Source organism: Myodes glareolus, chromosome 6 (assembly GCF_982192425.1).
Source record: "Myodes glareolus chromosome 6, mMyoGla1.1, whole genome shotgun sequence".
Taxonomy (NCBI): domain Eukaryota; kingdom Metazoa; phylum Chordata; class Mammalia; order Rodentia; family Cricetidae; genus Myodes; species Myodes glareolus.
The window spans coordinates 39,063,753-39,079,170 of NC_142031.1; the positions used below are offsets into that span (position 1 = coordinate 39,063,753).

A 15,418-nucleotide genomic window follows, 5' to 3' on the forward strand; every position below is an offset into this window, starting at 1 on the left:
CACAGGTGACAAAACAAGACTCCAAATTGTTAGGTCATTTGTCTTGGGTCACAACCTACATCGACTGAGTGATATCTATACCCATGGATGCTGTGCTCGGAGCCCAGGCTCCCCCACTCCCCCCCTTCCTGTCAACTGTGCCGTACCAATGTTAAGGAAAGGTTTTTTTCTCTGAAGAGCATATGCGCGTGAATTTGTATGCACATGCGTATGGAAAGACTTCCCCCCAATCACGCATGGCGGAAAGTGATAGGTCCAAGGTTGAGAGACAGTACCCATGAGTGTGACTAGATGCTGGGTGTGGTAGTACATACCTATGATGTGGGCGTGCCAGTTTTAGAAGCAAGAAGATTGATGCAAATTCAAGGCCAGCCTGGTCTAAATAGTGAGTTCCAGGCCATCCAAGACTATGTAACAAGACCCTGTCTTGGGTTTTTTTTGGTTTTGTTTCTGTTTTTGTTTTTAGGTTTTTGAGCCAGATCTTATTCTAGACTGGCCTCAAATTTGCTACATAGTCGAGGGTGAACTTGAACTTTGGATCCTCCTACCTCTACCTCCCAAGAGCTGAGAGTTAGACGTAGGGCTTTGTGAATGCAGCGTCAGTACCCTCGACCACCTGGACCATATACCCTGCCCAGTCCCATGCTGTATCCATTTGTTTATCATTGTCACAAGTGTGTTTCTTGGAAAATGCCATCAGTGGTGCTGCAGGAGATGGACCAGGCAGACCCTCCATTTGGGAATCTCCACTCCTATGATTTGCCTTCCTCCATATGGAGACTAAGGAAGCCTTGGGCCTCACAGATAGGTTCTTTGAATATGATGGTCACGTTGGCATGTATCCATCCCCTCCTCCCTTAAAAGTTTAGCTGAATTGTTTACTGTCTTGCCCCTGGCCGTGGTAATGGGATCGTGGTAGCAGAGTGACTGTGAGTATACGCTGTGCCACGTTAGAATCACGTGGCAGTGGCGGCGGTTTCCCCTGTCCAGGGCCTGTGGGCTTCACATAGCTGGTTACCTCCCTATGAGCCCTTTCTGTTCTTGGTGCTGGAGAGCCTTTATCTTACCTTCTTCATGTTTTCCCTCCCCTGTGCAGTACCTGCAGATGAAATGGCCTCTCCTCGATGTCCCGTCCAGTGCTACAGTCAAGGACACGAGATCACCATCTCCAGCACACTTGGTGAGTCTGTTTTAGCAGCCTGGGCCCCTGCCTCCTTTCCACCTTCCAGAAACTTCCTGAGATTGTCTCTCCGGTGTCTTGCTTTTCTTACTGTGCTAAAATGGCTGAAGAGGGCTACTTAACGGAGGAAGGGTTTGTCTAGCTCGCAGCTGGTGGGAGCGGCTCTCTGGTGGGGAAGCCACGGTCAGGAGGCAGAGCGTGATGGATGCTGGTGCTCAGCTCATTTTCTCCTTTCTGTTCAGTCTGGGGATCCTGCCCGTTGGATGGTGCCTCCCACATTCAGGGTGAGTCTTCCCTCCTCGGTTAAATCTTTCTGGAAACACTCTTCCAGACGCACCTGGAGGGTGTTTCCATGGTGATTGTAAATCCAGTCAAATTGACAATGAAGATTAACTCTCACACTGTGCGGGGCACAGCCAGGGGTTAACAAAGAGGTTAAAGTCGTAGACGCCATCACCTTCTCGTCCACCTCAGCACATAGGCACGCACCACCTGGGATGCTTGATTGCAGACACGTGGCCTTGACCGTTAACCCCCATTCTTCCTGAACACCTGCTTCAAATCCTTCTCCACTTCCTACGAACAAGGAGTCCTTTCTGTCCAGTTGGTGCTCCTTCAGAACACCTCCTCTCGTCCCCAGAGCTGCAAGGCTGCAGTTAGAGAGGCTCTTCTCTGCCAGCTGTTTCAGGGAAGCATCCATTAAAACCTGGCCCAGGGCTCCTCAGCACAGCTGTGGTAACATCAGCCTTGCAGGACAGTGGGGTCCCAGGAGGGCGCCTCACCGCCTCGCGATGCAGAACTCAAGTCCAGAGCATATAAAAAAATGTTGCTGGACTATAACCCTTGCATTCCGTCCTCCAGGAAGCAAGGGAGGAAGCTAGGGCCTCCTCACCGCCCGCCGTGCTACTGTAAAACCTTAGGGATCCACGTGATTTCTGAAGCTCTACCGGAAACGAATTTAAAGATCTATGAAAGTAGAGTATATCAAGCAAAATGGCCTCCATGTTGCCATCCCTCACATTTCCCCCTCTTGCCACTCTTACCCATGCGTATTATTTTCTCACACAGGACATTCTAAGATATACTGATAATCCTTGCTCATTAAAAGCTTAGAGGCCAGCCGTGAGGAAGAAGATACGCACAGAATATAAATAGAGGTGCGGTGAGCCTGTGTGGTTTCCAGCAATCACGGGACCAGCTTAGAGTGGCAGAGCCCTTGGTAGTTTACAACATGATGTCATGTGTGGGTCTCAGATGACTGTCACCGCCATCTGTCAGGACGGTATACAAGAATAACCATGGAGGGCAGAGCCAGCCACCCAGGTTAGGCTGTCCCAAGACATGCAAGGAACTAGTGGCAAGTTCAGTATCCAGTCACCAAAGCATTGAACAGTTGTGCCACCAAAGGGCCACGGCGGTGCTTGTGGTCCCCAAGGTCCCGTTTGGAATGGTGAGCATGAGGTACAGGTGCCCTCTAGTGGCTTGAATCAAACACAGCGAAGGCCCTTTAGCTTTCTTTCAGTGCCTCCCTCTCAGCTCACCCTCGCCCATCCTGTGGGCAGCAGACCCCAAAATGTCAGAGCTTGCTGCGCTCCCTCCTGTCCACAGGTTCCTTTGCGGAGGCGCGATTTCCCTTTCGAATCTAACGCATATTTCTGGATGTTCCGTCTTCCCTTTGAGCATCGCTCTACCTCCCGCCGCCTTAACATCCTCAACCCTACTTCCCACGCTTCCGCCGTGGCGGCTTCACTGCCAATCCGTGGCAGCATGGCTCAGCTCTAACTGCCTCGTTCAGTCAGCTCCTTGCTCTCTAGGCACCACCTCGGTGACATCTGACAGTGTCGAGCACTCTCACTTCCCTGGCTCCAGGACACTATCATAAAAATACTCAGTATTGGCTCTTTTTCTTTCTAGCCCCTTTCCCTCAAATAAACCCAGGCGCTCATGGCTTCTCGGAGAGACAGAAAAGTGTGTGAAATTCCTTGCAGTTGCAGCTGCCAATCACCCAGCCACTGCAGATGCCTACTCCCTGTCTGTCACAGCGCAGCACTGGAGAGGGGCAGAGGGCCCTTAGAGAAGCTTGAGCTGTCAGCACATAGTGCTTTATAGGTCACAAAGTGGACAGTTTTCCCAGTAAATTCCGTATTATCATATTCTATATTATAATCATGCAAAGCGGGAAAGTCAGAAAGATGGCTCTGCAGATGTAGGTGCTTGCTGCCATGCCCGAGGACTTGAGTTAGATTCCTGGGACCTTCCTTGTAGTAGAGAACTGATCCTATACATTATCCTCCAACCTCCACAAGCCAACTGGATAGAAAGGAGAGGGGAGAGAAAATAAGTGTAATTTTAGAAAACCCAGACGGACTGGGCATAAACAGGCGGATCTCTGTAGTGAACTCAGAGTCCAACAACTCATCCAAACTCTGGGAGGAGGAAGACTTGAGGTGTCTGGGGAGGAGGTGGTGGTGGGTGGGACTGTCGCTGTGGAAACCCCTGCTTTGCTTCCTTCTCTTCTCGAAGCTTCATGGCAATTACCTCATCTCTCTTTGCCTCAGTTTCCTCATCTATTAAATGGGGATTATAGGAGCACTGATGTCATAGAGTTGTACAGAAATGAGCCAGTATGGTGTAATGAGTTCAGCATTGTGCCCCACACAAAGTAACTCTTCACTAACGGCTCTCCAAACCATCACCACACTACACCACCATTGCTGCCTTTGCTATTGTTAAGAAATTAAGAGAGGGAATGAACAATTAACATCCCGTTTAATTAGCAGAACTAAGAGGTAATGAGGGCCTGAATTAGGTGCCAAAACAAATGGACAGATTGCGAAGGTAATAGAGATAATGAGCCCATAGAATTTAACATCATAATCCCCCAAGGATAGGATTTAATTGGGCCAGGGTGGGGCTGGTATCTTAGTTTTTTAAGCTCCCCACGGCGACTCTAAGGGGCAGCCAGAGTTGAGAATCATTCCCATAATTGCAAATCAAAGACAGGAGGCAAGGGAAAGAGGAGCTCCCAGCATCCCTAATGACTTAACATGACTCCTTGTCAAGCCAGAGGGTGTGAGCAGAACCTGAAGTTTCTTAGGTCGCAGTCACAGAAGTTGGGGCATTGTTTTTTCTTTTCTTTTTTAATTAGAGAAATGAAAACACTCTAGATTGTGAAAATTTAGCTTAGATCAGAAGTAAAATATTTGAAGACGTTTGCCCAGGGAGTAGGGCCAATGAAGCAAATAGACTACATACTTGCAGAGATTTGGTGAGTCATGTGGAGTCTGTCAGGGAAGGGTGTCCAAACAAGTCGTAACCCGGCTGTGGTGGGGGTGGGGCTGAGTGCTATTATTACCATTTACACCTTTAAAACCAGCTGGGGGCGGAAGACAGAACATCGCCTCTATTACTGTTTAGTTTTCCTGCTTTGCTTTGTCATAAAGATTTTATTTTTATTTTGTGTGCATGAGTGCTTGCCTGCCTGTCTGTGCACCATGGGCACGCTTGGTGCCTAAGGAAGCCAGAAGAGGGTGGCAGGTCCCCCAGAGCAGTGATTCTCAACCTGTGAGTCACAACCCCTCTGGGATCAAATGACTGCCACAGGGGTCGCCCAAGACCATTAGAAAGCACAGGTGGGAGGAGAAGAGGGAGGGGGGGAGTGGGAGGGCGTTGGGAGGAGGGGCGTAAATGGAAACTCTTTATAATTTAATAAAATTACTTTCAAAAAAAAAAAAGAAAGCACAGGTATTCATATTGCAATTGGTGACTTTAGTAAAGCTACAGCTATGAAGCAGCAGTGAAATAATTTTATGGTGGGGGGTCGTCAAAGCACAAGGAGCTGTATTAAAGGGTCACAGCATTAAGAAGGGTGAGAACCAGAGTTCCAGATGGTTGTGATAAGCTAGGCACTGAACCCAGGTCCCCTGCAAAGCAGCCTGTGCTCTTGACCACTGAGCCATCTCTCCAGTCCCCTGTGTAACTATTATGATATTTGACTCCCATAGTCTCAGCACTTGGGGTTGATTGTGCTGACATACCCAGAGCTCCGAGTAAAGAAAAAACTGTATCTGCTTTGTTCATAAGCATTTACCCTGCATCTTCCATATGCATAAGTAAAATTTGTTAAGGAAGTGGGGAATGGTCTGTGAGAAGGTGGGCGGCCCTTCTATACACTTCCTCACTCTAGGGTCATCTCCTCATTTGAAATGATAAATGCAATGCGTAAGTCAGGTGTGGGGGCGTACATCCACAGCCCCAGTACCTGGGAAGCTGAGGCAGGAGACTCAGAAGTTCAAACCAATCTGGACTACATAGCAAGGCTTGTCTCAGAAACACAAAAATAAAAAAAGCATTATGTACACTGTGTTGCTTGAGAAGGTGCCAAAGGGGATAGAGGAAGGCAGCAGACACATGTACTGCACAGACCGTCATCTGTGTGTGTGCACGCATGTGTGTGCACGCGTGTGTGTGTGTATGTGTGTGTGTGTGTGTAGGCATTCACTCCCACACTTGGTTTCTAGGGTTCAAGGATTGAATTCAGGGCCTCTTACATGCTCAGCCAGTCAAGGTACCTGCCACCAAGCCTGACCGCTGGAGTTCCGTCTCCGAAATCCCCGTGATGGAGGGAGAGAAGGGATTCCCACAGGTTAGCCTCTGACTTCCACATACATGCACACGCTCACAAAAAAAATTAAACAAAAATGTAATTAACATTTTTTAAAGAGCAGTATTACTCATGGAGCAAGGGGGGAAAGGCTCATGAGTTAGAAAGAATAAAGCCTGCAGCCCATGGTCAGTATTGCACTAATGTTTTAGTAGTGAATACCCTGTTTTCTCATTCTGCGTTGAGTCATTCTCAGAAACAAATTAGAGCTTCGTGTCAAATGACTGGTGGCTGAAGGATGCTTGCCTTCTAAGGACCACATCTCATTGCCCGAGCCCCAAACCCCGAGGTGGGATTTCTCTTTTAGTATCATACATCACAAGAGGTGTGTGGTGGCTCGCATTTGTGTTGGGGTAGGATGGCCAAGAGGAGTTTAAGGTCATCCTCTGCTACACAGTCAGCCCAAGCCTGGGCTCTGTGAGGCCCTATCTATTCATAAATATATAAATGAGTGAGATTTGTATGTGGCTATGTGGGACCCTATCTATCAATTCATAAACAGATAAATAATGAGTTAATGGGTAAATAAGTGCAATTTATGTGTTGCTTCTCCCTCTCTCCAGAGCACCCATGTAAATCCAGAAGTCTCTGAAATCCTTAACAGTGCGTGGCTCGCCCTGTTCTCCTATACTCATTAAACTCTTTTTTACTTAATATTAATTTGGATGTAGTTTCAAACTTTCCTATCCGAAGCTCCCACACTTCCTATCCCGAAGCTTTCTTATCCTAAACTTCATCCAGATCTTCAAATCCAGCTCCTGCGGTTTCTCCCTCTCCCTCCCTCTGTATATGTTTTTCCCTTTTCCACTTCTGGTAAGTTGATAGTAACTTAGAAATGTGATCTCTGAACACTTTAGGTTTCTTAAGAACAAAAATGTTTGCTTAAATAACCACAACGGAGTTATCAAAACATCAAGAAAGGAACATTAGGGCCTGAAGAGAGCTCAGTCGGTAAGAGTGTGTGCTGTATGATCATGGCCTCCTGAATTCAAACCCCAGCCCCCACATTAAAAGGGGAAAGGATGGGACCATGTGTGTGTTCCTGTGACCCCAGTTTACAGCCTAGCTCCAGTTTCAGGGACTATAAGTGGGGATAAAGTGGGAAGTGATGGATGAGGACACCCCAGGTTCTCTTCCGGCCTTGGTGCACACAGGGCCATGTGCGTGTAACATACAAACAAAAGAAAAGGAAAAAAGATTGACATTTCACACAGTTCCCTAGTTGTCATAGTTAGGTTTCTGTTGCTGTGAAGAGACACCATGACCATGGCAACTCTTACAAAGAAAGCATTTAATTGGGGCGGCTTGCTTACAGTTTCAGAAGTTCAGTCCATTATCATCATGATGGGGTGCATGGTGGCCTGCAGACAGTCATGGTGCAGGCGACATTTTGTCCAGAGGGCAGCAGGAAGTCGTCTGTCAGTCACACTGAGGGGCTCCTGAGTAAAAGACCTCACATTTCCTCTGACGCGGTCATACCTCCTAATATAGTGCCATTTGCTTTCCTACCAGCACACTAGTGCGCAGAAGGAACAGCTGTGCCCTCCATCCCGACTCCCATCTCTGCTCATCTGTTGGGTTTCATTGGTGTGACTTGTTTGCAGTCAGCGCAGGGCCTCGGCACGCCTTGTTTTCCCTGACTCTCACAGGCAAACCGGCGGTTTCTTTGCTGGGCTTTTCTGTTGGGCTTGTTTTGTTGAGTTGTAGCCTCTCATAGCCCAGGCTGGCCCCCGACTTGGTATTTTCCCAGGGCCCTGAACTTCTGATCCTTCTGCCTCTGCCTCCCGAGTGCTAGGATTACATTCAGTGAGCAAGATCAAACCTGGGACTTCATGGGAAATGGTCCAGCACTCTGCCTGTTGCCCTGTGTCACCGGCCAGACCAGCTGTGTGCAGGATGTCCTTCAGTTTGAGGCTGTCTGACATTCCCTCGCAGTTATGATTGTGCGCTGTAGGCAAGAATGCCACTGTGTCAATGCTGTCTCCCCGTCCAATCAGGAGCAGCCCGGCTGTGTCAATATGGCCCCATATTAGAGGTGTTGGCTTTGGGATTAGCTGGTGCCCTTTAGTGCTTCTGTCCCCGTGGGCCCCCCCCCCCCCCACACACACCCCAGTCACTAAGGAGTGCTCTGTGGGAGAGGACTTGAAGTTGTGCATATCCTTTCCCACACATATTTACCCACTGAGTCAGGACAGCCGTCAAGATTTGAAGGCAGGGACTGCCTCATTCCTTCTGGACCGGAGAGCTTGCTCATGGTGTGGAGACCCCCAGGCATAAATTTGTTTTTGCTGCCACTTCCTAACTGTAATTTTGCTACTGTTATGAATCGTAATGTTTTCCGATGGTCTTGGGTGGCACCCACGGTCATTTGAAAGGGTCATTTGTCCACGGGGTTTTGTCCCACGGGTGGAGAACCACTGTTCTATTCCTTTCTACAATAGTACTTTGGAGTTTTTGAAAAACTTACTTCTCCCACCCGCTAACTTTCATGTGGACTAGAATCAACAACGCACCAAATCAAATTTGCGCCCTTGATAACAGAGAGAAATAAGCCGACCAGTGCGGGTCAGTGTGACGGCTCCACGGGTAAAGGCCCTTCTCACCAAGATTGAGGACCAGAGCTCCATCTTGGGACCCATGCGGTGGGACTGAATCCACTTATGTGGATTATCAGACCCCCCACACGCATACCATGGCGCACACGACACATACACACAATGGTTTTACGGGTTTTTTTGTTTCATTTTGAGATACTGTCTCACTCTAGTCCTGGCCAGCCTCAAACTCAGAGATCCATTGTGCCACTTAAAATGGGCTTTAAGGATAAACGTAGTGATTTCAAAAACCAAACAGACAAACAAAACAGGGGCTGGAGAGATGGCTCAGGGATTAAGAGCACTCTCTGTTCTTCCAGAGGTCCTGAGTTCAATTCCCAGCAACCACGTGGTGGCTCACAACCATCTGTAATGAGATCTGGTGCCCTTTTCTGGCCTATAGACACACATGAGGCAGAATACTGTAATAAATATTTTTAAAAAACAAAAACGTTCAGTTCTGTAAAGCTGAGTGAAAATACGATATTTTCTAACAGTTTGAATTGCAAGGCTCTTTAACTGACTTCCGTTGCTGGTCGCGGAGACAGAGGCCTGTCCTCAGGGAGGAGAACTGGGAGTCTGAATCCAGCCTGGATTGCAGGACAAGGCCCAGTCTCTAAACTCTTGCCTCAAATGCACACATGAAGGAAAGGCACACATGAACAATAAAGTAACCGTCGGTTTCTCTGTCTCCCCTGCTCCCAAGAATGGGGAAGCAAGTGCTCTGGTCAGGAAGGGTTTACCCAAAGGATTATATTAGTGCTCGGACTTGCAAAGTCTTCAACACAGACCCTTGCACAAAAGGACCTGAAGGCACATTCCAGTTCCCAGAGCATCTTATCTCTTTCTGCCCCGCAGGTTCCTGCCTTGTCTTTGCATCTTTCCTGGCCTGCAGCATGGTCCTTGTCAGGTCTTTGGAGGAGTGGGGGGTGGAAAGTTTCCTTTTAGTTCTTGGTGTTATGTTGTTTAGAGACATGGTCTCACTAAAGAACCTAGATTGGCCTCGACTTCATTTATTTTTAATTTTTTAAAGGTGTGTGTGTGTGTGTGTGTGTGTGTGTGTGTGTGTGTGTGTGTGTAAGAATGTGCTATGGCACGTGTGGAGCTCAGAAGACACCTTGTGGGAGTCAGTCCTCTCCTTCCACCACGTGGGTCCTAGGAATCACACTCAGGGCCTCAGGCTTGGAGGCCTTTGCCTGCTGAGCTGTTCCAGGGCCCTAACCTTTGGGAAAGCCAGGCTTACAGGTGTGATGGCTCATCTTGCCCAGCCTATTCCGAGGCACTAGAGCTTGAGCCCAGGGCTTTCCCAGTGTTCGGGTGCTGTGCACTTCCTCCTTCTGCATGGTCCACTGGCCGCCGCTAGGTCCCCGAACACGCTAAGACACTGCCCACCTCGCGCCACTCCACTGGTGTTCCCATGCCATACTGCTCCCCACCACCTTGGCTTGTGTCTAAGGTCAGTCATTTTCTTAGTGACCCCGAGGAGCCCATCTGATCCGCCTTTCCAGTTGACTTTTTCTCCTACCCGCTGTATTACTATACCTTGAGGACAGGTGCTTTTGTCTAAGTAGATCAGGTTCTCTTTTTTGGGTAGATTTCTTTGTGTGTGAGCATGTGTGTCTGCATGAGTTTATGTACCCCACATCTGTACAGGTGCCCTTCAAAGCCAGAAGGCATCAGATCCCCCGTAGTTTTCATTACAGACAGACCACGGAGTCTTTCCTCCAGCCCCAGATAGAGTTCTCTCGCTGCCTCTGTGAGACCCAGAACACGTCATACAGTGAATACGAAAGTTCTTATTTATTTTTGTGACCCTTGATTTTCTGAGGCCAGTTGTTCTCGCCTCTGTCAGTGCCCTCTGTGGCTGTCCAAATCAGTGCCTGTTCCCACTCTCCAGTCACGCAACCCATAAATAAGTTCCATTGGACATGGTACAGAAAGATTCTGTGTGGGAGTCATGTGTTTCTTCTGCTTGACAGACTGGGATAAGGTGATTGCTAAAGAGCTTACAGTGTGGTCTGAGAATAATTTTGTTGAGCTGGGGATGTGCCTCAGTTGGCCGCATTTGCCTAACACACACAAGCCCCGGGTTCCATCCCTAGCACTACCTAAAGCCAGGCATAATGATGCACACCTGTAATTGGAGAACTCAGCCAGCCAGGCGGTGGTAGCACACTCCTTTAATCCCAGCACTCGGGAGGCAGAGGTAGAGGCAGGCTACTTCTACCTACCTCATACCTCTATGAGTAGTGAATTTGAAGTCATCCTGGGCTACATGAGATCCTGTCTCAATAAGAAGGAAGAAGGAAAGAAATTATTAAAGAGTTTGAGACATGTTTGTCTATCAAGGAAGATGTCCAAGTTTGAAAATTTTTTTCTTTGTTTTGGCTTTGTTTGTTTGGTTTTTTTGAGACAGGGTCTCTCTCCATAGCTCTGGCTATGTAGACCTCATTGTGTAGAACAACTAGCCTCAAACTCAGGGAGATCCTCCTGTCTCTGCCTCTGGAGTGCTGAGATCAAAGGCGTGTGCCATCATGCCTGGCCTGGCCTGGTCTGTTTTGTGACATGTAACATACATTTATTTATTGGAGGGCAAGGAGAATCACACGTCTCGTGGTGTGTTTGGGGGATCAGAGGACAACTTCCAGTATTCATTTTCTCCCTCCACCTGTGAGTTCCTGTGTTAGAACTCATGTGGTCCAGCTTGTTGTCAAGTTTGCTGACGTGAACCTTTACCAGCTGAGCCATCTTACCAGTCCCTCTCATCCACATTTCAGTTAAGTTCCCCTTTGCCCCAGTTCTTGTTATATACAGATTTTTCACCCTTATTTTCTGTACCACTGGCTCTTTCTGGAATATTTTGCCAGTTTTTAAGATAGACCTGAGAGTAATTTAGAAATAGGTGGCCAGAAACTGCGGCATCTGAGGCAAGTAGGAAATTTGGGAGCAGAGAAGCTCTAATACTGTTGGGCCAGCAGGCAGGAGCACGCTTGCGGAGGGACCAGCTTTGGATCCTAGCACCCACACAGTGGCTCCCAACTGTCCTAACTCCAGGCTCAGGACATCCAATGCCTCTGACCTCTCTAGGCACCAGACAGTACTCATTACTCAGAAACATAACAAAGTTTAAAAATCTAAGACAAGGGGGCTGGAGAGATGACTCAGCAGTTAAGAGCACTGACTGCTCTTCCAGAGGTCCTGAGTTCAATTCCCAGCAATCACATGGTGGTTCACAGCCATCTGTAATAAGATCTGGTGCCCTCTTCTGGCCTGTAGGCAGACATAATGGCAGAAAACTATATACATAATAAAGAAATAAATCTTTTTAAAAAGAAAAATCTAAAACAAAATTAATTTGTTAAAGAGAAAGAAAGCCAGTGTGGTTGCACACACCTTTGATCCCAGCACTCAGGAGACAGAACCAGGTGGATTTCTGACTTTGAAGCCAACCTGGTCTACATCCTGAGCTTCAGGACAGCTAGGACTAAATAGAAACCCTGTATCGAGAGAGAGAGGAGACTCTCATGAATTTGCTTAAGGGAGAGCTTTGTAGGTATCTGTGATGGGATGCGTGCAGAGAAGGTTGCTCTCTGTCACAAAACTTTAAGCAGTTAATTAACAAAAAAAGAACATCTGGGCAGGTGGTGGATAGTAGGGCATCCTGTCGTGGATATGTCAGCAAAAGGGCTCAACTTCATGATCTGAGGTTCTAGCCCTGAAACCCATATGGTAGGAGAGAACCAATTCACTGATCTCCACAAGCACACTTGCACATGCATGAGCACACACACAAATAAATGTTTAAAATAATTTTATAATTAGGTGCACAATTTCTTTAATCCCAGCACTTGGGAGCTAGAGGCAGGCGGATCCCTGTGAGTTTGAGGCCAGCCTGATCTACAGAGTGAGTTCTAGGATAGTCAGAACTACACAGACAAACCCTGTTTTTGAAAAAAGAAAAAAAAATAATAAAATAAGGAATGAGTCCTTACTGCGTGGAATGTGCCAGAAGATAACTGAAAGCTTCATGTTGTGGTGTGACAACATCTTCGCTGGTTCTTCATCTTTTAGCACATCTCAGTTTAGCTGAGCCCAGCCAAGTAGCCATTCGGGTCTTAGGAATGCACTTAGGAAATACACAAGAAGCTAGGGCTATTCCTGCAACAATCCCGAGGTTAGAAACCAAGGGGTGCGGCAAAGCTGATACTTTCTGTTGCCTGGGTTGGGCGACGGAGCCACCCTGGGTTTAGAGGATCATCTGGAACAGGTAGAACGTCGGAGTATGGCGGGATGCTGCAGCAGAGCCTCTGAGGTCCTTGGAGCTCACCGTCCAGCCCCACACTCTGCAATCTCAGCAGATTGTACCTGGAGGGACAAGGTCTGCGGGAGCCTCCCCCATCGGCTTCCTATCCCACTCCTTCCCAGGGGCTTTGCTATGTTTCAAAGAAGCTGCTATCGCTGCAAACAATTGCAAACATTTTTAGTTTTTGTTCTCCTCTGAGCCCTGCTTTTTTGTACAGTCTCTCAGAAACAGCGATCTCCCCCACACCGCCTCCCCACCGCTGCCCCAAGAAAAGGCCATCTCTATCAGCAAACAGATCAGTGATGGTAGAACTCACATTTTGAATCCTGTTAGTTGCCTTCTGAAGTGTTGAGTGACTTCCTGGGCAACCATTGTCAAGTCAATAACTCCTTCACCTGGGCTGAGGAAGTGCTCAGGCTGTGTAGCTTGCGGGAAGGATTTGGCTCTGTTCTGGATGGGTGCCTTCCTTGCAGAGCAAGCACCTGTGGTCGTCCACCACCGAAGCTTGCGTTTCTGATCCGTGAGCTCAGCTTACGCTGTGATCCTCAAGCTCCCGAGGGCAGCTGGAGAGAGAACAGAGTGAGCAGAGCAGAGCTGGACTGTAGCTGCCTGAAAGAAGAGGCTTGCTCAGCAGCTTTTACTTCCTGTCTGTTGCCTAGCTCATTTTCTGCACAATGATGCCCCCTAGTGGCAGATGATAACAACGGCCAAGACATTTAGTTTGGTTTAGTAGACCTAGATTTGCAAATTGCACTCAGGTTTCCTTGCTTTGTGTTCTTTGACTTGGCAGCACATTGGCACCTGACACTCTTAACAAGAGAGAGAGAAAGAGAGACAGGCAGGCAGGCAGATAGACAGACAGACAGACAGACACACACACACACACACAGAGAGAGACAGACAGACAGACGACAGACAACACTATGTCCCAGGCTGGCTTTCAACTCACTATGTAGCAAAAAAATGACCTTCAACTTCTGACCTTTCTTCTTCCAGTTCTCCAATGGAAGTGCCTAGGTTACAGGTCCATGCCATGACACCCAGTTCATTCAGTGCTGGGGCAACCCAGGCTGTCAAGCATGCTAGACAACTGAGCGACATGCCCCAGCCCAAGACTTCATACTATAAAATGACAAAATAATGCAAATAAGCGTAAATTAAAAACTGAGCCGCGAAGCTGGAACAGATGAGTCTGAGACCAGTCTGGATCACGTAATGAGCTGATGTCATGAGAAGCTGGCGGCAGGCGGGCGGCTTACATGGCACACTTGTGTAGCGGTCACTTTTTAAACCCCTAGTTTGTTTTCCCAACTGAAATGGTTTTGTGTAATTCTCTTTATTTTTGTTTTTCATTATATTTCTCTGTATGTATGTGTGTGGACGTACTTGTTCCATGGTATTCTCGTGGAGGTCAGAGGCCCTGCTGTGTGGGTTCTAGGTATAAACTCGGGTTGTCAGGCAATGATGGAGAACACCTTGACCCTCTGAACCTTCTGCTCATTCTCCATGATTCTTCTGTCACTTACTTTTCTTGGGTAATAGTCCTATTACGTTCATAGTGCCAAGAGTCACCTTTTGACAAACCATCCCCAAGAAGCCCAAGTATGTCATTTGGATGCGCTGGTTTCTTAGCGATCTGATGTCAGAATTAGTTGTTGTTTATGGTTTTAGTTGTGCTGTATATTTTGTGGATCTACAATCAGTGGTGATGGCCAGTTAATAAAGTGAAAACAGTACTAGGGTTTTTTATTTGGTTGGTTTTTGCTGGGGTTTTTTTGTTTTTGTTTTGTTTTGTTTGTTTGTTTGTTTTTTGAGCCAGGGTTTTTCTTTGTAAGCCTGGTTGTCGTGGAAATTACTCTGTAGACCCGCCTCCAGTACTAGGGTTTTAACCTTCCTCATCCACTACATCTAATAAGCACAGAGGGGTAGGAAGTTGCTCAGTGTGAAGCCCATTTCCACCACCAAGACCAGCGCGGCTCATGATCGGGTTGGGTTTTCTACCCCTTGCTCTGCCCACCTCAACTGCAGAAAGACCTGTGAGCCTACGAAGCTCCAGGGACTGAGCAGATCGGAGTTTGTAGTGTGAGCACCAAGTGAAAAGAAGGGCTGCGGGAAGGAACGGCGAGTTCAGAGAGCCTTTCGTCTGTAAGTCTGAACTTGGCGACAAACCTGAGATCTCCTGTTTCCATGGAAGTGGTCTAGAAAATGTGCTAAGCCCTCCTCCCATCCATAGAGATGACGTAGTTCATTAGAACTGAGCAGCCCACAGGCACCTCACTGCACCTGTGAGGGGCCAGAGAGGGGCTTCACTGGTCTCTCATCCTCTTGTGTTGTTTCCTTCTCTCTAGGCCTGTTATTAGGACTGAATAGGGTGTTGCATTGAAAAGGGCCGGTGCACATTCCGCCAGTGAGTGACAGCTGAGTGTGCTCACTGTCTCCTTGGCCTCTGTCCCTAGTCCGTCTTCTCTCTCTTGCAGTCCAACAAGGTTCCTGTTGTCCAGCACCCTCATCACATGCACCCGTTGACACCCCTCATCACCTACAGCAACGACCACTTCTCCCCTGCTTCCCCTCCCACACATCTCTCCCCAGAGATCGATCCAAAGACAGGTGAGTGGTCCCAGGTATGGGCTGTGCTCCCATGGGGCGGGTTTAGGAGAATCTTTGAATGAATAAGA

General features: G+C 47.9%; 1 protein-coding gene across 2 annotated transcripts in view; it reads left to right on the forward strand.

The window, feature by feature from the left end:
• The window catches only part of Tcf7l1 (transcription factor 7 like 1), a 167,690-nt gene that overhangs the window by 144,128 nt on the left and 8,144 nt on the right, over positions 1 to 15,418 (forward strand). The window contains exons 4-6 of one of the 2 annotated variants that reach the window (XM_048416533.3): positions 1,097 to 1,180; positions 1,423 to 1,464; positions 15,218 to 15,350. In XM_048416533.3, the coding sequence (XP_048272490.2) occupies positions 1,097 to 1,180; positions 1,423 to 1,464; positions 15,218 to 15,350 (259 nt within the window). The remainder of the gene's footprint in view (positions 1 to 1,096; positions 1,181 to 1,422; positions 1,465 to 15,217; positions 15,351 to 15,418) is intronic. The other variant, XM_048416535.3, reaches the window with a different exon arrangement.